The following is a 20,087-nucleotide window of genomic DNA, read 5'->3' on the forward strand; positions in this document are numbered from 1 at the left end:
TATAAAATACTGGTTCAGCCTCTGCTGGAGTATTGTGTCCAATTCTGGGCACGGCACTTTAGGAAAGATGTGAAGGCCTTAGAGAGGGTGCAGAAAAGATTTACGAGAATGAATCCAGGGATGAGGGACTTCAATTATGTGCATAGACTGGAGAAGCTGAGGTTGTTCTCCTTAGAGCAGAGAAGATTGAGAGGAGGTTTGATAGGTGTTCAAAATCATGAGGGGTCTGGACAGAGTAGATAGAGGGAAACTGTTCCCATTGGCAGAAGGGTTGAGAACTAGCGGGGACAGATTTAAGGTGATTGGCAAAGGAACCAAAGGCGACATAAAAAAAAACATTTTTACGCAGCGAGTGGTTAGGATCTGGAATGCACTGCCTGAAAGGGTGACGGAGGCAGACTCAAACACGGCTTTCAAAAGGGAGTTAGTTAAGTACCTGAAAGAAAAAAATTTGCAGGGCTACAGGGAAAGGGACTAGCTGAGGTGCTCTTGCAGAGAGCCGGCATGGGCTAGATGGACCGAATGGCCTTCTTCCGTGCTGTAACCATTCTATGAAATTGGGGTTGTATTCCCTAGAATTTAGACGGTTAATTGGTGATCTGATCGAAGTTTTAAATATATTGGCCCAGAAATTCGGGTCGGGGGCTTCCCGCGGGTGCAAGCCCCCGACCTGCACTTACCTAGCGCACCGGCCGTTGAGGCCTGGGCCTGCGTGGATTTCCGGTCTGTGGCCCGCTCCAGCTCCCGGCGCGCTGTGCTTGCGTGATCCAGCGGCGTACTTAGTGCGATGAGTCGGCTGGGATCACGTGAGCACTGGGCAACCAATCGGAGGAGGGGAAAGTCCATTCATGAGTTTGACAGAAAGAACTGTCAAACTCATGAAAACTCCGGGCGCCCAAAACAGTACTTAACCTTAAAATAAATTTGAAAAAAACATCACACTATTTAAATCAACTATAAATAACATTAAATAGCTATTTTAAACAATAATGTAAATTTTTGAAAAAAATAATTTTATAAAAAATCAGGGTTAAAAATACTTACCTTACTGTAAAGTATTTAAAAATAATAAACCTGTGGAAAAAATGTTCTAATTTTAATTAATTGACCACTTACCTTTTAAAATGAAGTCTTTACGTCTGGTTTTTAAATGTGCAAAAAGTCGAGGCCTTCACGCACGGGCAAACCTGTAAAAAAAGCGGAAGTTCAACGCGCCGCGCAGACTCATACGTTGCACGCGTTTCACCTCTGAACCCCTTCATTCAGAGGATCGGAAATGCCGGTTTCCCGCGCATGCGTAGTGCATGCAAGAAACCGGCACTTCCATCGGGTCCACGCGTGGGTACCCCGTGCGTACTCACGCGTTGGGACCCGAATTTCTGGGCCATTAAAGGGAAACAGATAGGGTAGATAGAGAGAAACTATTTCCGCTGGTTGGGGAGTCTAGGACTAGGGGGCAGAGTCTAAAAATTAGAGCCAGACCTTTCAGGAGTGAAATTAGGAAACACTTCTACACACAAAGGGTGGTAGAAGTTTGGAACTCTCTTCCGCAAACTGCAATTGATGCTAGATCAATTGTTAATTTTAAATCTGAGATTGGTAGATTTTTGTTAACCAAATGTATTAAGGGATATGGAGTTACGTCGCAGATCAGCCATGATCTCATTGAATGGCGAACAGGCTCAAGGGGCTGAATGGCCTCCTCCTGTTCCTGTGTTCCAATGAGAGTCCAACTTTCAGCAAAGGAGAATGGCTCCAAGTCCCGGGATATGAAGAGCAGTCAACCCAGGTCCTGGCAAGTCAACAACGAAGCAGCATTTGTGGAGATGCTCATGAGCCGGACTGTTCCATCTCTCCCACCCGCCTCCCCCCCGAGCCGGACTGTTCCATCTCCCCCACCCCCCCCCCCGCCCCAAGCCAGACTGTTCCATCTCTCCCATCCCCCCACCCCCGCCCCGAGCCGGACTGTTCCATTCCACCCCCGCCTCGAGCCGGACTGTTCCATCTCTCCCACCCCGCCCCCCCCCCCCGCCCCGAGCCGGACTGTTCCATCTCTCCCACCCGCCCCCCCCCCCCCGCCGGACCGTTCCATCTCTCCCACCTGACGAGGGTAACTTTGATCTGGGGTTGGAAGGGGTATCTTCAGAAACTACAAACCAGTTCTATTGTGATCCTTTCTGCAGGAGCTGATGGTCAATTTCCCACTGAAGGAGGTACAATCCACCCTGACTGAGCGATCGGGCCCCAGTAACAGCTATCCATACGTAGAGATTAAACTGGGAGACTTGATGTCCCAAAGGATAACACAACTTCAGCTTGACCAGGTATGGAAGGGGCCTCTCTGAGGGTTGTGTGAACGCTCAGTGTTGTTGTTTGCGGTGTAATCACCAATTATCCATGGCTCTGCTACTTGAAGCTAGGGCAGGGGGTTTAATCCTTCTCCCTCTGGCACAGTTCAATCCCATTAGTGCAGTGGTGTTTGGGTCATGGGATTACTCACAGGAGCAGTAAACAAAAGGGCAAACGTGGGACATCTCACTCTCACCCAGACGAATCTAACGGTTGAGGAACTAGGGTGGCTGGAGATAGGATCATAGAAACTTACAGGACAGGAGGCCATTCGGCCCGTCGTGCCTGTGCTGGCTCTTTGAAAGAGCCGTCGTGCTGAGTCCCACACCCCCTGCTTCTTGTCCGTAACCCTGTAAGTTCCTCATCCTTAAGTACCGTTCAGCTCCCTTTTAAATTATTGATGGAATCAGCTTCTACCACCTTTTCAGGTAGAGCGTTGCAGATCCCGACAACTCTCTGAGTGAAAAACAATTCTCCTCATCTCCCCTCTAGGTCTTTTGCCAATGATTTTGAATCGCTGACCTCTGGTTATTGACCCACTGGCCCGAGGGAATAGTTTTTCTCTCTCTGCTCTATCCAAACCTCTCATCATCTGGAAAACCTCTCTTAGATCACCTCTTAACCTACTCTGTTTTTTTTATTTGCTTATGGGATGTGGGCGTCGCTGGCTAGGCCAGCATTTATTGCCCATCCCTAAATGACCTTGAGAAGGTGGTGGTGAGCCGCCTTCTTGAACCGCTGCAGTCCATGTGGTGAAGGTACTCCCACAGTGCTGTTAGGGAGGGAGTTCCAGGATTTTGACCCAGCGACGATGAAGGAACGGTCGATATATTTCCAAGTCAGGATGGTGTGTGACTTGGAGGGGAACTTGGAGGTGGTGGTGTTCACATGCGCCTGCTGCCCTTGTCCTTCTAGGTGGAAGAGGTCGCGGGTTTGGGAGGTGCTGCCGAAGAAGCCTTGGCGAGTTGCTGCAGTGCATCTTGTAGATGGTACACACTGCAGCCACAGTGCACTGGTGGTGGAGGGAGTGAATGTTTAAGGTGGTAGATGGGGTGCCGAACAAACAGGCTGCTTTGTCCTGGATGGTGTCGAGCTTCTTGAGTGTTGTTGGAGCTGCACTCATCCAGGCAAGTGGAGAGTATTCCATCACACGCCTGACTTGTGCCTTGTAGATGGTGGAAAGGCTTTGGGAAGTCAGGAGGTGAGACACTCGCTGCAGAATACCTAGCCTCTGACCTGCTCTTGTTGCCACAGTATTTATGTGGCTGGTCCAGTTAAGTTCCTGGTCAATGGTGACCCCCAGGATGTTGATGGTGGGGGATTCTCCGATGGTAATGCCGTTGAATGTCAAGGGGAGGTGGTTAGACTCTCGCTTGTTGGAGATAGTCATTGCCTGGCACTTCTGTGGCGCGAATGTTACCTGCCACTTATCAGCCCAAGCCTGAACGTCGTCCAGGTCTTGTTGCATGTGGGCATGGACTGCTTCATTATCTAAGGAGTTGTGAATGGCATTGAACACTGTGCAATTATCAGCGAACATCCCCATTTCTGACCTTATGATGGAGAGAAGGTCATTGATGAAGCAGCTGAAGATGGTTGGGCCTAGGACACTGCCCTGAGGAACTCCTGCAGCGATGTCCTGGGGCTGTGATGATTGACCTTCAACCACCACAACCATCTTCCTTTGTGCTAGGTATGACTCCAGCCAGTGGAGCATTTTCCCCGATTCCCATTGACTTCAGTTTTACTAGGGCTCCTTGATGCTGCACTTGGTCAAATGCTGCCTAAGGGGGTGATTTTGTGAATGGGGGCGCGTTGGAGGCGAGACTGCTGCTCGTCGGGTTTTAGTCCCGCCTCCATCGATTTGTGGCCAATCCAAGCTATTTTCCCTTGATTGACCTTGTAAATATTTTTGACAGATGAATTGTCATCGTTTGACAGCTCTGTGAAGCTGTCAGTTACATTCTCTGCAGTTTGATGAGGTCTTGCATACAAGACCTCATCAACCTTTCTTTTACAGAAATTAGATGGTTGTTGCATCTGAGAATGCAACGGCCATCTCTTATCTGCAACACGGACGTGCAAGACACTCCGCATACAAACCGACTGAAGACTGCAGGAAGAAACAAAGGTAAGAACATAAGAACATAAGAAATAGGAGCAGGAGTAGGCCAATCGGCCCCTCGAGTCTGCTCCGCCATTCAATAAGATCATGGCTGATCTGATCCTAACCGCCAATCTATATCACAGAACCATCTCCTGAATCTAACAGAAATAGAGACATGAAATAGGAGCAGAATCAGGCTACACGGCCCCTGGGCCCGCTCTGCTACCCACAGGGCCAGGACCGATCCGAACCTAGACTCATGTCCAAATTCCTGCCCGCTCCCCGTAACCCTTAATTCCCTTTACTTCTAGGAAACTGTCTATTTCTGTTTTAAATTTATGTAATGATGTAGCTTCTACAGCTTTTTGGGGCAGCATATTCCATGGACCTACCACCCTCTGAGTGAAGTAGTTCCTCCTCATCTCAGTTTTGAAAGAGCAGCCCCTTATTCTAAGACTATGCCCCCTAGTTCTAGTTTCACCCATCATCGGGAACATCCTCCCCGCATCCACCCGATCCAACCCCTTCACAATCTTATATGTTTCAATAAGATCGCCTCTCATTCTTCTGAACTCTAATGAGTAGAGTCCCAATCTACTCAACCTCTCCTCATATGTCCATCCGCTCATCCCCGGGATTAACCGAGTGAACCTTCTTTGTACTGACTCGAGAGCAAGTATGTCCTTTCTTAAGTATGGACACCAAAACTGTACGCAGTATTCCAGGTGCGGTCTCACCAATACCTTGTACAACTGAAGCAATACCTCCCTATTTTTATATTCTATCCCCCTAGCAATGAAAGCCAACATTCCATTGGCTTTCTTAATCATTTGCTGCACCTGCATACTAACCTTTTGAGTTTCGTGCACCAGGACCCCCAGATCCCTTTGTACTTCAGTACTTTCCAGTTTCTTGCCATTAAGATAATAACTTGCTGTACGATTTTTCCTGCCAAAGTGCATAACCTCACACTTTCCAGTATTGTATTCCATCTGCCAAATCTCTGCCCACTTACTTAGCCTGTCTATGTCCCCTTGCAGGTTTTTTATGTCCTCCTCACTCACTACTTTCCCTCCCATCTTAGTATCATCTGCAAACTTTGATATGTTACACTCGGTCCCCTCCTCCAAATCGTTAATATAGATTGTAAAGAGTTGGGGACCCAGCACTGACCCCTGCGGAACACCACTAGTTACTGATTGCCAGTCTGAGAATGAACCATTTATCCCAACTCTCTGCCTTCTGTTAGATAGCCAATCCTCTATCCATGCCAGAATATTACCCCCAATCCCGTGATTTTTTATCTTAAGCAATAATCTTTTGCGTGGCACCTTGTCAAATGCCTTTTGGAAGTCTAAATACACTACGTCCACTGGTTCCCCTTTATCCACCCTATATGTTACTTCCTCAAAGAACTCCAGCAAATTTGTCAAACATGACTTCCCCTTCATAAAACCATGCTGACTTTGTCCTATTAAATTATGATTATCCAAATGTCCTGTTACTGTCTCCTTAATAATGGACTCCAAAATTTTACCTACCACAGATGTTAGGCTAACCGGTCTATAGTTTCCAGCCTTCTGTCTACTGCCCTTTTTAAATAAGGGTGTTACATTAGCAGTTTTCCAGTCTGCCGGGACCTTTGCTGAGTCCAGGGAGTTTTGGAAAATTATTACCAATGCATCCACAATCCCTACCGCCACTTCCCTCAAGACCCTAGGATGTAAGCCATCAGGTCCAGGTGATTTATCCGCCTTGAGTCCCATTATTTTACCGAGTACCACTTCCTTAGTGATTTTGATCGTGTTTAGCTCCTCCCCCCTTTAGCCCCCTGTTTGTCCAGTGTTGGGATATTCTTAGTGTCTTCTACTGTAAAGACTGATACAAAATATTCATTCAGTGTTTTTGCCATCTCCATATTTCCCACCATTAATTTCCCGGTCTCATCCTCTAAGGGACCAACATTTACTTTAGCCACCCTTTTTCTTTTTATATAACTATAAAAACTCTTACTATCTGTTTTTATATTTTTTGCTCATTTACTTTCATAATCTATCTTCCCTTTCTTAATCAATCTTTTTGTTATTTTTTGCTGTCTTTTAAAGTTTTCCCAATCCTCTATCCTCCCACTAGATTTGGCTACCTTATATGCCCTTGTTTTTAGTCGAATACTATCCTTAATTTCTTTACTTAGCCACGGATGGCTGTCTTTTCTTTTACACCCTTTTCTTCTCAGTGGAATATATTTTTTTTGGAAAATTATTACTTTAAAAAACACATTGCACTTACCTCAGATACTCACCTCTCCACTCTTGCACCCATCACTTAACTTCACACCACACTTTTGCACCCCGACCCCCACAGACCCAGTACTCGCCTCGCTGAGCAGGCGTGCTTTGGAGCCTTCAGGAAGCCCACACTTGTGAGGGCAAAAAGGGGATAATCCTATTTTCTGCCTGTTAACAGGCAGTTAATAGGCTTTAATATCTTCCCGCCTCCAAGGAGACGGGACCTGGCGCGGGACGGCTACCCGCCTCCTAGGACGATGGCATGGAGGCGGGTTAGGGACGGGTTGGACACCCGCCCCCAAATTCTGCCATTTTCCCGGCAGTCCCACCTCCATACCCACCTCCCCAGGGCTGGGAAAATCGCCCCCTTGATGTCGAGGGCCGTCACTCTCACCTCACCTCTGGAATTTAGCTCCTTTGTCCATGTTTGGACCAAGGCTATAATGAGGTCGGGAGCCGAGTGGTCTTGGCAGAACCCAAACTGGGCATCAGCGAGCAGGTTATTGGTGACTAAGTGCCACTGGATAGCACTGTTGATGACATCTTCCATCACTTTGCTGATGATTGAGAGTAGACTGATGGGGCGGTAATTGGCCGGATTGGATTGAATCGAATTGGCTGAAGACTGGCTTCAGTGATGGTGGCGACCTCAGTAGCAGGCCGATATAGATCATCCACTCGGCACTTCTGGCTGAAGATGGTTGCAAACGCTTCAGCCTTGTCTTTTGCACTCACGTGCTGGGCTCCACAATCATTGAGGATGGGGATATTTATGTAGCCTCCCCCTCCCGTTAGTTGTTTAATGGTCCACCACCATTCATGACTGGATGTGGCAAGACTACAGAGCTTTGATCTGATCCGTAGACTGATGGGGCGGTAATTGGCCGGGTTGGATTCGTCCTGCTTTTTGTGGACAGGGCATACCTGGGCAGTTTCCACATTGTCGGGTAGATGCCAGTGTTGTAGCTGTACTGGAACAGCTTGGCTAGAGGCGCGGCTAGTTCTGGAGCACAAGTCTTCAGCACGACAGCCGGGATGTTGTCGGGTCCCATAGCCTTTGCTGTATCCAGTGCGTTCAGCTGTTTCTTGATATCATGTGGAGTGAATCGAATTGGCTGAAGACTGGCTTTTGTGATGGTGGGGACCTCAGGAGTAGGCCGATATGGATCATCCACTCGGCACTTCTGGCTGAAGATGGTTGCAAACGCTTCACCACTTAGTGAGTGAGGAGGACATAAAAAACCTGCAAGGGGACATAGACAGGCTAAGTAAATGGGCAGAGATTTGGCAGATGGAATACAATACTGGAAAGTGTGAGGTTATGCACTTTAGCAGGAAAAATCGTAGAGCAAGTTATTATCTTAATGGCAAGAAACTGGAAAGTACTGAAGTACAAAGGGATCTGGGGGTCCTGGGGCACGAAACTCAAAAGGTTAGTATGCAGGTGCAGCAAGTGATTAAGAAGGCCAATGGAATGTTGGTTTTCATTGCTAGGGGGATAGAATATAAAAATAGGGAGGTATTGCTTCAGTTGTACAAGGTATTGGTGAGACCGCACCTGCAGACGACACAAAGCTGGGTGGGCGTGTGTGCTGTGAGGAGGATGCCGAGAAACTACAGGATAATTTGGACAGGTTGGGTGATTGGGCAGAAGCATGGCAGATGCAATATAACGTGGATAAATGTGAGGTTATCCACTTTGGTGTCAAAAACAGGAAGGCAGATTATTATCTGAATGGCAATAGATTGGGAGAAGGGGAAGTGCAACAAGACCTGGGTGTTCTTGTGCACCAGTCGCTGAAGGTAAGCGTGCAGGTGCAGCAGGCGGTTAAGAAGGCAAATGGTGCTGTTAGGGAGGGAGTTCCAGGATTTTGACCCAGCGACGATGAAGGAACAGTGATATATTTCCATGTCATGATGGTGTGTGACTTGGAGGGGAACTTGGAGGTGGTGGTGTTCCCATGCACCTTCTGCCCTTGTCCTTCTAGGTGGTAGAGATCGCGGGTTTGGGAGGTGCTGCCGAAGAAGCCTTGGCGAGTTGCTGCAGTGCATCTTGTAGATGGTGCAAATTGCAGCCATGGAAAATGCTAGAGTCCATTATAAAAGATGTAATAGCAGAGCACTTGGAAAACAGTGACAGGATCGGACAAAGTCAACATGGATTTACAAAAGGTAAATCGTGCTTGACTAATCTACTGGAATTTTTTGAGGATGTAACTGGTAGAATAGATAAGGGAGAACCAGTGGATGTGGTGTATTTGGACTTTCAGAAGGCTTTCGATAAGGTCCCGCATAAGAGATTAGCGTGTAAAGTTAAAGCACATGGGATTGGGGTAAGGTACTGACTTGGATAGAGAACTGGTTGGCAGACAGGAAGCAAAGAGTTGGAATAAACGGGTCTTTTTCCGAGTGGCAGGCAGTAACTAGTGGGGTACCGCAGGGATCGGAGCTAGGACCCCAGCTATTCACAATATATATAAATGATCTAGACGAGGGAACTAGATGTAATATCTCCAAGTTTGCAGATGACACAAAGCTGGGTGGGCGTGTGTGCTGTGAGGAGGATGCCGAGAAACTCCAGTATGATTTGGACAGGTTGGGTGATTGGGCAGATGTATGGCAGATGCAGTATAATGTGGATAAATGCAAGGTTATCCACTTTGGTGGCAAAAACAGGAAGGCAGATTATTATCTGAACGGCAATAGATTGGGAGAAGGGGAAGTGCAACGAGATCTGGGTGTCCTTGTGCACCAATCGCTGAAGGTAAGAATGTAGGTGCAGCAGGCGGTTAAGGCGGCAAATGGTATGTTGGCCTTCATAGCGAGCGGATTCGAGTACAGGAGCAAGGATGTCTTGCTGCAGTTGTACAGGGTCTTGGTGAGACTAAACGTTGAACATAAGAACATAAGAAGTAGGAGCAGGAGTAGGCCATACGGCCCCTCGGGCCTGCTCCGCCATTCAATAGGATCATGGCTGACCCGAATCTAGACTCACGTCCACTTCCCTGCCCTCTCCCCGTAACCCCTAATTCCCTTATCTGCTCGGAAAATGTCTATCTCCATTTTAAATTTATTTAATGTTGCAGCTTCCACAGCTCTCTGGGGTAGCAAATTCCATAGATTTACTACCCTCTGAGTGAAGAAGTTTCTCCTCATCTCAGTTTTGAAAGGGCAGCCCGTTATTCTTAGATTATGCCCCCTAGTTCTAGTCTCACCCATCAGTGGAAACATCCTCACCGCATCCACCCGATCAAGCCCCCTCACAATCTTATATGTTTCAATAAGATCGCCTCTCATTCTTCTGAACTCCAATGAGCAGAGTCCCAACCTACTCAACCTTTCCTCATACGTCAACCCCCTCATCTCCGGAATCAACCGAGTGAACCTTCTCTGAACTGCCTCGAGAGCAAGTATATCTTTTCTTAAATATGGAAACCAAAACTGCACGCAGTATTCCAGGTGTGGCCTCACCAATACCCTGTATAACTGCAGCAAGACTTCCCTGTTTTTATACTCCATCCCCCTCGCAATAAAAGCCAAGATTCCATTGGCCTTCCTGATCACCTGCTGCACCTGCATACTGTACTAACATTTTGTGTTTCATGCACCAGGACCCCCAGATCCCTTTGTACTGTAGCACTTTGCAGTTTCTCTCCATTTAGATAATAACTTGCTCTTTGATTTTTTCTGCCAAAGCGCATAACATAGAAACATAGAAACTAGGAGCAGGAGTAGGCCATTCGGCCCTTCGAGCCTGCTCCGTCATTCAACGAGATCATGGCTGATCATCCAAACCCTAGCACCCAGTCCCTACACCGACAGCCATCCCACCCAAGCCCTATCCCCGTAACCCCATAACCCCACATATTTAATCCCCCCTAACACTAAGGGCCAATTTTTTTTTTTTATCATGGCCAATCAACCTAACCCGCACATCTTTGGACTGTGGGAGGAAACCGGAGCACCCGGAGGAAACCCACGCAAACACGGGGAGAATGTGCAAACTCCACACAGTCAACCTCACACTTTCCAACATTATATTGCATCTGCCAAATCTCTGCCCACTCACTTAGCCTGTCTATGTCCTTTTGCAGGTTTTTTATGTCCTCCTCACTCACTGCTTTCCCTCCCATCTTTGTATCGTCGGCAAACTTGGATATGTTGCACTCAGTTCCTTCCTCCAAATCGTTAATATAGATTGTAAAGAGTTGGGGTCCCAGCACTGACCCCTGCGGAACACCACTAGTTACTGATTGCCAGCCCGAGAATGAACCATTTATCCCAACTCTTTGTTTTCTGTCAGATAGCCAATCTTCCACCCATGCCAGTACATTACCCCCAATCCCGTGATTTCTTATCTTGATCAGTAATCTTTTGTGTGGAACCTTGTCAAATGCCTTTTGGAAGTCCAAATACACTACATCCACTGGTTCCCCTTTATCCACCCTGTATGTTACATCCTCAAAGAATTCGAGCAAATTTGTCAAACATGACTTCCCCTTCATAAAACCATGCTGACTCTGTCCTATTAAATTATGTTTATCCAAATGCTCTGTTACTGTTTCCTTAATAATGGACTCCAACATTTTGCCAACCACAGATGTTAGGCTAACTGGTCTATAGTTTCCAGCTTTTTGTCTACTTCCCTTCTTAAATAAGGGTGTTACATTAGCAGTTTTCCAATCTGCCGGGACCTTTCCTGAGTCCAGGGAGTTCTGGAAAATAATCACCAATGCATCCACAATCCCTACTGCCACTTCTCTCAAGACCCTAGGATGTAGGCCATCAGGTCCGGGGGATTTATCCGCCTTAAGTCCCATTATTTTACTGAGTACCATCTCCTTAGTGATTTTAATCGTGTTTAGCTCCTCGCCCCCCCCCCCCCCCCATTGCCCCCTGTTTGTCCAGTGTTGGGATATTTTTAGTGTCCTCTACTGTAAAGACTGATACAAAATATTTGTTCAGCGTCTTTGCCATCTCCATGTTCTCCACCACTAGTTTCCCGGTCCCATCCTCTAAGGGACCAACGTTCACTTTAGCCACCCTTTTTCTTTTTATATAGCTGTAGAAACTCTTGCTATCTGTTTTTATATTTTTTGCTAGTTTACTTTCATAATCTATCTTCCCTTTCTTAATTAATCTTTTAGTTATTGTTTGCTGGCTTTTAAATGCTTCCCAATCTTCTATCCTCCCACTAGATTTGGCTACTTTATATGCCCTTGTTTTCAGTCAGATACTATCCTTTATTACTTTACTAAGCCACGGATGGCTGCCTTTTCTTTTACTCCCCTTTTTACTCAGTGGAATATATTTATCTTGAAAGATGTGAAATATCTCCTTGAACGTAGACCACTGCTCTTGTACCGTCTTACACTTTAATCTGTTTTCCCAGCCCACTTTAGTCAATTCTACTCTCATACCTTCATAGTCTCCTTTATTTAAGCTCAGTACGCTGGTTTGAGAACCAACTCTCTCATCCTCAAACTGAATTTGGAATTCAACCATATTATGGTCACTCATTCCAAGGGGATCCTTTACTAGGACATTTTTTATTAATCCTGTCTCATTACACAGGACCAGATCTAAGATTGCCTGCCCCCTGGTTGGTTCAGTTACATACTGCTCAAGGAACCCATCCCTAATACACTCTATGAACTCTTCCTCAAGGCTGCCATGCCCAATTTGATTAGTCCAGTCAATATGAAAGTTAAAATCCCCCATGATTATAGCTGTTCCCTTATTACAAGCCCCAACTATTTCCTGATTTATACTCCAACAGAGTTGCAACTGTTAGGAGGCCTATAGACTACGCCCACTAGTGACTTTTTCCCCTTATTATTCCTTATCTCCACCCAAACTATTTCACTATCCTGATCCTTTGAGTATTGTGTGCAGTTTTGGTCGCCTTATCTGAGGAAGGATGTTCTTGCCATGGCGGGAGTGCAGCGAAGATTCACCAGACTGATACCTGGGATGGCAGGAATGATGTATGAGGAGAGTTTGGGTCGATGGGGGTTATACTCGCTGGAGTTTAGAAGAATGAGAGGGGATCTCATTGAAACTTTTAAAACTCTAACAGGGCTAGACAGACTAGATGCAGGAAGGATGTTCCCGATGGCGGGGGAGTCCAGAACCAGGGGTCACAGTCTAAAGATAAGGGGTAAGCCATTTACGACAGAGATGAGGAGGAATTTCTTCACCCAGAGAGTGGTGAACCTGTGGAATTCTCTACCACAGAAGGCAGTAGAGGCCAATTCATTAAATATACTCAAGAAGGAGTTGGATATATTTCTTAAGGCTAAAGGGATCAAGGGATATGGGGAGAAGGCAGGGACAGGTTACTGAATTTGGACGATCAGCCATGATCTCATTAAATGGCGGAGCAGGCTCGAGGGGCCGAATGGCCTACTCCTGCTACTATCTTCTATGTTTCTATGGTGCGCCGGTGGTGGAGGGAGTGAATGTTTAAGGTGGTGGATGGGGTGAATGTTTAAGGTGGTGGAGGGAGTGAATGTTTAAGCTGGTGGAGGGAGTGAGTGTTTCAGGTGGTGGAGGGAGTGAGTGTTTAAGGTGGGGGAGGGAGTGAGTGTTTAAGGTGGTGGAGGGAGTGAGTGTTTAAGGTGGTGGAGGGAGTGAATGTTTAAGGTGGTGGAGGGAGTGAATGTTTAAGGTGGTGGAGGGAGTGAATGTTTAAGGTGGTGGAGGGGGTGAGTGTTTAAGGTGGTGGAGGGAGTGAATGTTTAAGGTGGTGGAGGGAGTGAATGTTTAAGGTGGTGGAGGGAGTGAGTGTTTAAGGTGGTGGAGGGAGTGAATGTTTAAGGTGGTGGAGGGAGTGAGTGTTTAAGGTGGTGGAGGGAGTGAGTGTTTAAGGTGGAGGAGGGAGTGAGTGTTTAAGGTGGTGGAGGGAGTGAGTGTTTAAGGTGGTGGAGGGAGTGAATGTTTAAGGTGGTGGAGGGAGTGAATGTTTAAGGTGGAGGAGGGAGTGAGTGTTTAAGGTGGTGGAGGGAGTGAATGTTTAAGGTGGTGGAGGGAGTGAGTGTTTAAGGTGGTGGAGGGAGTGAATGTTTAAGGTGGTGGAGGGAGGGAGTGTTTAAGGTGGTGGAGGGAGTGAATGTTTAAGGTGGTGGAGGGAGTGAATGTTTAAGGTGGTGGAGGGAGTGAATGTTTAAGGTGGTGGAGGGAGGGAGAGTTTAAGGTGGTGGAGGGAGTGAGTGTTTAAGGTGGGGGAGGGAGTGAATGTTTAAGGTGGTGGAGGGAGTGAGTGTTTAAGGTGGTGGAGGGAGTGAGTGTTTAAGGTGGTGGATGGAGTGAATGTTTAAGGTGGTGGAGGGAGTGAATGTTTAAGGTGGTGGAGGGAGTGAATGTTTAAGGTGGTGGATGGAGTGAATGTTTAAGGTGGTGGAGGGAGTGAATGTTTAAGGTGGTGGAGGGAGTGAATGTTTAAGGTGGTGGAGGGAGTGAGTGTTTAAGGTGGTGGAGGGAGTGAGTGTTTAAGGTGGTGGAGGGAGTGAGTGTTTAAGGTGGTGGAAGGAGTGAGTGTTTAAGGTGGTGGAGGGGGTGAGTGTTTAAGGTGGTGGAGGGAGTGAGGCCTAGAAATTGGGTTTTGGCGCAGCAACGGCTTTAGCGCCGGAAGTTAGTGCCGGAGCTAAGCCGCGCTGGGCGGGCCAAAAATTCACTAGTTCTGCGCCCAAACAGCTGCCGGCGCTGCTGAAAGCTGTTTGCGCCTGAAAACTGGTGCTACGCGCTGAATTGCGGCGCTATTCCGGCGCTGCGGCGCCCGCTGCGGTGCGGCAGGTTCGGGAAGTGCAGGCCTCCTCCTTCCCTTAAGGAGGAGCTGCCTGCACCTGGCCGCGGCCCGCGAAAATCATTGTAAAAATGAGCCCGGCACCTCGGACAAGTGCCGGGCTTGCATCTGTCCCGGGGCGGGGGGGGAGAAGTCCGGGGAGGGAGCTGCGGCCAGGCGGCCGGCGGGAAAGCGGCCGGCCGCCGCGGGGCCTTTAATGCGCCGGCGCAAAGTCCAGTAAGGCACCTCTGCCAGAACGTTGCTTGCGGCTGCCACGGGCGAGGCGGCCGCAAGTCAATTTCGGAGTTCGGGCGGGTTACCATGGCAACCGGGACGCTGCGCACACCGATGACGTCATCGGTGCCGGCGCAGCGCTAACGGCCTAACGCCGATTTAGGGACCCACTCAATTTCCAAACTGGCCATAACTCCGGCGCTAGGCCCTCTAGCGCCTCAACAGCGGCGCTAAGCCTACCGAATTTCTAGGCCTGAATGTTTAAGGTGGTGGAGGGAGTGAGTGTTTAAGGTGGGGGAGGGAGTGAATGTTTAAGGTGGTGGAGGGGGTGAATGTTTAAGGTGGAGGGGGTGAATGTTTAAGGTGGTGGAGGGAGTGAATGTTTAAGGTGGTGGAGGGAGTGAGTGTTTAAGGTGGTGGAGGGAGTGAGTGTTTAAGGTGGTGGAGGGAGTGAGTGTTTAAGGTGGTGGAGGGAGTGAGTGTTTAAGGTGGTGGAGGGAGTGAATGTTTAAGGTGGTGGAGGGAGTGAATGTTTAAGGTGGAGGGGGTGAATGTTTAAGGTGGTGGAGGGAGTGAATGTTTAAGGTGGTGGAGGGAGTGAGTGTTTAAGGTGGTGGAGGGAGTGAGTGTTTAAGGTGGTGGAGGGAGTGAGTGTTTAAGGTGGTGGAGGGAGTGAGTGTTTAAGGTGGAGGAGGGAGTGAATGTTTAAGGTGGTGGAGGGAGTGAGTGTTTAAGGTGGTGGAGGGAGTGAATGTTTAAGGTGGTGGAGGGAGTGAGTGTTTAAGGTGGTGGAGGGAGTGAGTGTTTAAGGTGGTGGAGGGAGTGAGTGTTTAAGGTGGTGGAGGGAGTGAATGTTTAAGGTGGTGGAGGGAGTGAATGTTTAAGGTGGTGGAGGGAGTGAATGTTTAAGGTGGAGGAGGGAGTGAATGTTTAAGGTGGTGGAGGGAGTGAGTGTTTAAGGTGGTGGATGGAGGGTTTAAGGTGGTGGAGGGAGTGAATGTTTAAGGTGGGGGAGGGAGTGAATGTTTAAGGTGGTGGAGGGAGTGAGTGTTTAAGGTGGTGGAGGGAGTGAGTGTTTAAGGTGGTGGATGGGGTGAGTGTTTAAGGTGGTGGATGGGGTGAGTGTTTAAGGCGGTGGATGGGGTGAATGTTTAAGGTGGTGGATGGGGTGAGTGTTTAAGGTGGTGGATGGGGTGAGTGTTTAAGGTGGTGGATGGGGTGAATGTTTAAGGTGGTGGATGGGGTGAGTGTTTAAGGTGGTGGATGGGGTGCGAATCAAGCGGGCTGCTTTGTCTTGGATGTTCATTTATAAAAATTGAAAAAAAGAGTAATGGACCCAGTGTTCCTCACCACTGCAAACCACCATCACCCTTTGCTTCCTGTCACTGAGCCAATTCCGTATCCATACCGCCACTTTCCCCTTCATTCCATGGGCTTCCATCTTCTTAACAAGCCTCCTGTGTGGCACTTTGTTGAATGCCTTCTGAAAGTTCATATATACATGTACTGCATTACCTTAAGCAACCTTCTCTGTTCCCTCATCAAAGAATTCAATCAAGTTAGTTAGACACAATTTCCCTTGAACAAATACATGCTGGTTCTCCTTGATTAACCGATGCCTTTTGAAATGAAAGTTTATTTTGTCCCTGATATTGGTTTCCAGTAACTTCCCCATCACCAATGTTAGGCTGACTGGCCTGTAGTTTCCTGGGTTATCCCTTTCTGAATATTGGTATAACATTAGCAGCCCTCCAGCACTGCTCCTGTATCCACTGAGGATTGAAAGATTGTGACCAGTGCCTCTGCTATTTCTACCTTTGCTTCTTTCAGCAACCTAGGATGTATTCCATCTGGACCAGGCAACTTACCAACTTTCAGTAATGCTAATATTTTTAGTACATCTTCTGCATTACTATCCTGTCCATAAATTCCCTTTCCTCTTTTAGTGTAACCTTCATATCATCCGCTTCCTTTGTGAAGACAGATGCAAAGTACTCATTTAATACTTTTGCGGTGTCTTCTGCCTCTACGTGAAGATTTCCCTTTGGGTCCTTAATAGGCCCAACTTTTTCCCTAGCTAATCTCTTATTATGTTTATATACAGGAAACTCTCGATTTACCGGCACCTAAATAACCGGAAATCTCTGTTAACCGGCAAAATTCAGGAGTAGGTTCAGCTAAGTTTTACTTCATATTAGTGGCCGTTGCTGGATCTGTGGCTGTGTAACCGGGGTTCCTGCACCTGTTGCTATGCAACAGGGACGCCTGGATCTGTGGCCGTGTAACCGGGGTTCCTGCACCTGTTGCTATGCAACAGGGACGCCTGGATCTGTGGCCGTGTACGGGGCTCTCGTACCTTTTACTATACCTCTCTGTAATCTGGACTTTTTGATAAACCAACACCACGCCGGTCCCGGATAAAAAAGAGTTTCCTGTAAAATGTTTTAGGGTTCAATTTAATGTTGCCTGCTAATCTTTTCTTGTAACCTCTCCTTGCCTCCCATATTAACTTTTTCAATTATCTCCTATACTTTCCATAATCTTCCTGGTTATTAACTGAATCTTGCTCCTGACATTTGTCATAAGCCTCCTTTTTCTGTTTTATTTTAACTTTTATTTCCTTTGTCATCTTGGGTGCATTCGCTTTGGATGCTCTACTTTTTCCCTTCAAAAGGAATATGCCTAGTTTGTACCTGAACTGTGTCTTCCCTGAATGCCTTTCATTGCTCCATTACTGCTCTACCTGTGCTAGGTCCCTTCTTAAATCACTGAAATTAGCTCTTCCCCAATTGAACACTTTTACCTTTGATATTTTCTGGTCTGTTTCCATAATTACTTTAAACCAAATTATGTTGTGGTCAGTATTAGCTAGATGATCTCCTACTGTAACACACTCCACTTGCCCTACTTAATTTCCCAGAACCAGATCCAACCACTGCTTCCTTCCTTGTTGGACTGGAGACATATTGATCGAGAAAGTTCTCCTGTACACATATCAGAAATTCCTCTCCTTCCCTACCCTTGGCACTGTTTTTTCCCCCAGTCTATATTAGGGCAGTTAAAGACTCCTAATATTACTACTCTGTTTTTGTTACTAGCTCATCTATCTCCCTCTCACTGTTTGGAGCTCTATTAAAAAAAACTCCCAACAGTGTAACAGCTCCCTTTCTGTTCCTCAACTCAAACAAAATAGATTCAGTCGTAGACCATCTTGTAAATCCTTTCTATTTAGAACTGTAACATCATCCTTAATCAATACTGCCACGCCCCCTCCTCTTTTTCCTTCTCTATCATTCCTGAATACTTGGTAACCAGGAATAAGAGGAACCCATTGAACCCATGGCCATGTTTGAGCCATGTCTCTGTTAATGCAACCACATCATAATCCCATGGAGCAATGTGTGCCTGCAGCTCACCAACCTTATTAGTTACACTATGGGCATTGACATACATAAAATTTAATAGCTCCTTTGTCACTTTTGTTATTTTTCTCAATCTGGGCCCTGCAATATTTGAGATATTTCTAACTTTACTGCTGTTCATATCTCTCTGATCTTATTTCTGCTATTTTCTGGTTCCTCTCCCCCTGCCAAATTAGTTTAAACCCTCCACAACAGTGCTAGTTAACCTCTCAGCGAGAACATTGGTCCCAGCTTTATTCAGGTGCAGCCTGTCCATCTTGTACAGGTTCCGCTTCCCCCAGAACTGGCCCCAATGCCCCAGGAATCTGAATTCTTGCACACTCACACATGCGTGCACACAGACACATTGCCGGATAGCGATCAGGAACGGACACGCTCGTAGATTTGTTCATCCCAAGCCCAGAGGCGCTGAGGCAATTGTAAAACACTGGCTGAAAGCCGTTCCTGCGCACAGCCCTGCCTGCTGGGACCGTGTGGTGGGAAAACGTGGAGCATGCGTGATTTCACACTAGGTTTTCATAGAATCATAGAAATTTACAGCACAGAAGGAGGCCATTTGGCCCATCGTGTCTGTGCCGGCTGAACAAGAGCTATCCAGCCTAATCCCATGATCTGATTGAATGTTGGAACAGGCTCGAGGAGCTGACTGGCCTCCTCCTGTTCTATATACAGACACACCATGCTGGGTCCGCTGTAACCATCTGATCCATTCCCCTACAGGCTCTGGAAATGTGCCGCATCACAGCCATGCACGTGGAGTCCATGCTACTGGCTCGAGAGAAGAGGCTGACCCTCCCCCCCAGTGAGATCACCTTGCTGTGATTGGCCCTGGCCGTCACATGATTGCACCCAATGCTGATGGAACTAAACACAGGAATTGTGGCCTCACCATTTCAGTGGCCCATACACCGGCTGTGTGGCGACACCAAGGATAAAGATGGTATCTGTTACCAGTGGTTACACTGGAGGAAAGCAGACATTAAACATCAGAGAGAAGTGTACGAGTCATGGAATCCCATCTTCAATCTAAACAACTGAGAGTTCCACACAGGTAGAGTTTCTGTTCGACCATATGGTGTGTACACTGGCTCCCTGGAGGGACACCAATAGAAAATAAAAACTGTACGTTTATAAAATGCCGATATCATGTCATTGGGATGTCCCAAAACACTTCACACCCAATGCATTACAGTCACTGTTGTGTCACCGCCCTCTCACACAAACCCAAGGAATTTAGACTGGGAGGCCAGCCGTATGTCGAGCTGTTGCTGGAGCCGGTTGCACAGTTTTAACCAGCTAACTAGCACAGAGCTTGTGTAAACTTCCACTGGAGCATCCTAACTGGTGGCAGATTGTCCCAGCTCCCAGTCCCAGGTCTGCCTTCAGTAAGCCACACTGGCGTGTGAATCACCGGCAGTGAGATGGACCTCCAGGCACTGGCAGAGGGTCGATCCTTTCCAAACCCACTCGTCAGACATCAAACTGAAGCCACTGTAAACCAAAACAAACTCCACTAATCCCCCTCCTCACCCAGGGAGGACAGCACTGTTCACTAAAGGGTAGAATTCCCAAGTCCTTGCCCATGGTCAGGTAACTCGCACCCCACCCCCTGGACACACTCCACCCCCTGGACGCACCCCAGCCCACCCGTTGGACACACACACACCACCCCCCGGGGACACACTCCACCCCGGACACACTCACCCAAACAAAGTCCACTAATCCCCCTCTTCATCTTGGGAGGACACACACTGTTCACTAAAGGATAGAATTCCCTAGTCCTTGCCGATGGTCAGGTACCTTGCACCCCACCCCCCGGACACACTTCACCCCACACCACCCCCCGGACACACTTCACCCCACCCCCTGGACACACTCCAACCCCACTCAGAATTCTTACATTT

General features: G+C 47.6%; 1 protein-coding gene across 1 annotated transcript in view; it reads left to right on the plus strand.

Moving 5' to 3' along the window:
* myo15aa (myosin XVAa) overlaps positions 1 to 19,319 on the plus strand; it is a 581,049-nt gene extending 561,730 nt beyond the window's left edge. The window contains 2 exon segments of the mRNA XM_086002218.1: positions 2,184 to 2,324; positions 18,904 to 19,319. Of these exon segments, the coding sequence (XP_085858344.1) occupies positions 2,184 to 2,324; positions 18,904 to 19,005 (243 nt within the window). The 3' untranslated portion in view covers positions 19,006 to 19,319.
* The last annotated feature ends 768 nt before the right edge of the window (positions 19,320 to 20,087 follow it).

This window comes from Somniosus microcephalus, chromosome 11 (genome assembly GCF_052327205.1).
Source record: "Somniosus microcephalus isolate GS21.2 chromosome 11, FLI_Smic_1.0, whole genome shotgun sequence".
NCBI classification, from domain to species: Eukaryota; Metazoa; Chordata; class Chondrichthyes; order Squaliformes; family Somniosidae; genus Somniosus; species Somniosus microcephalus.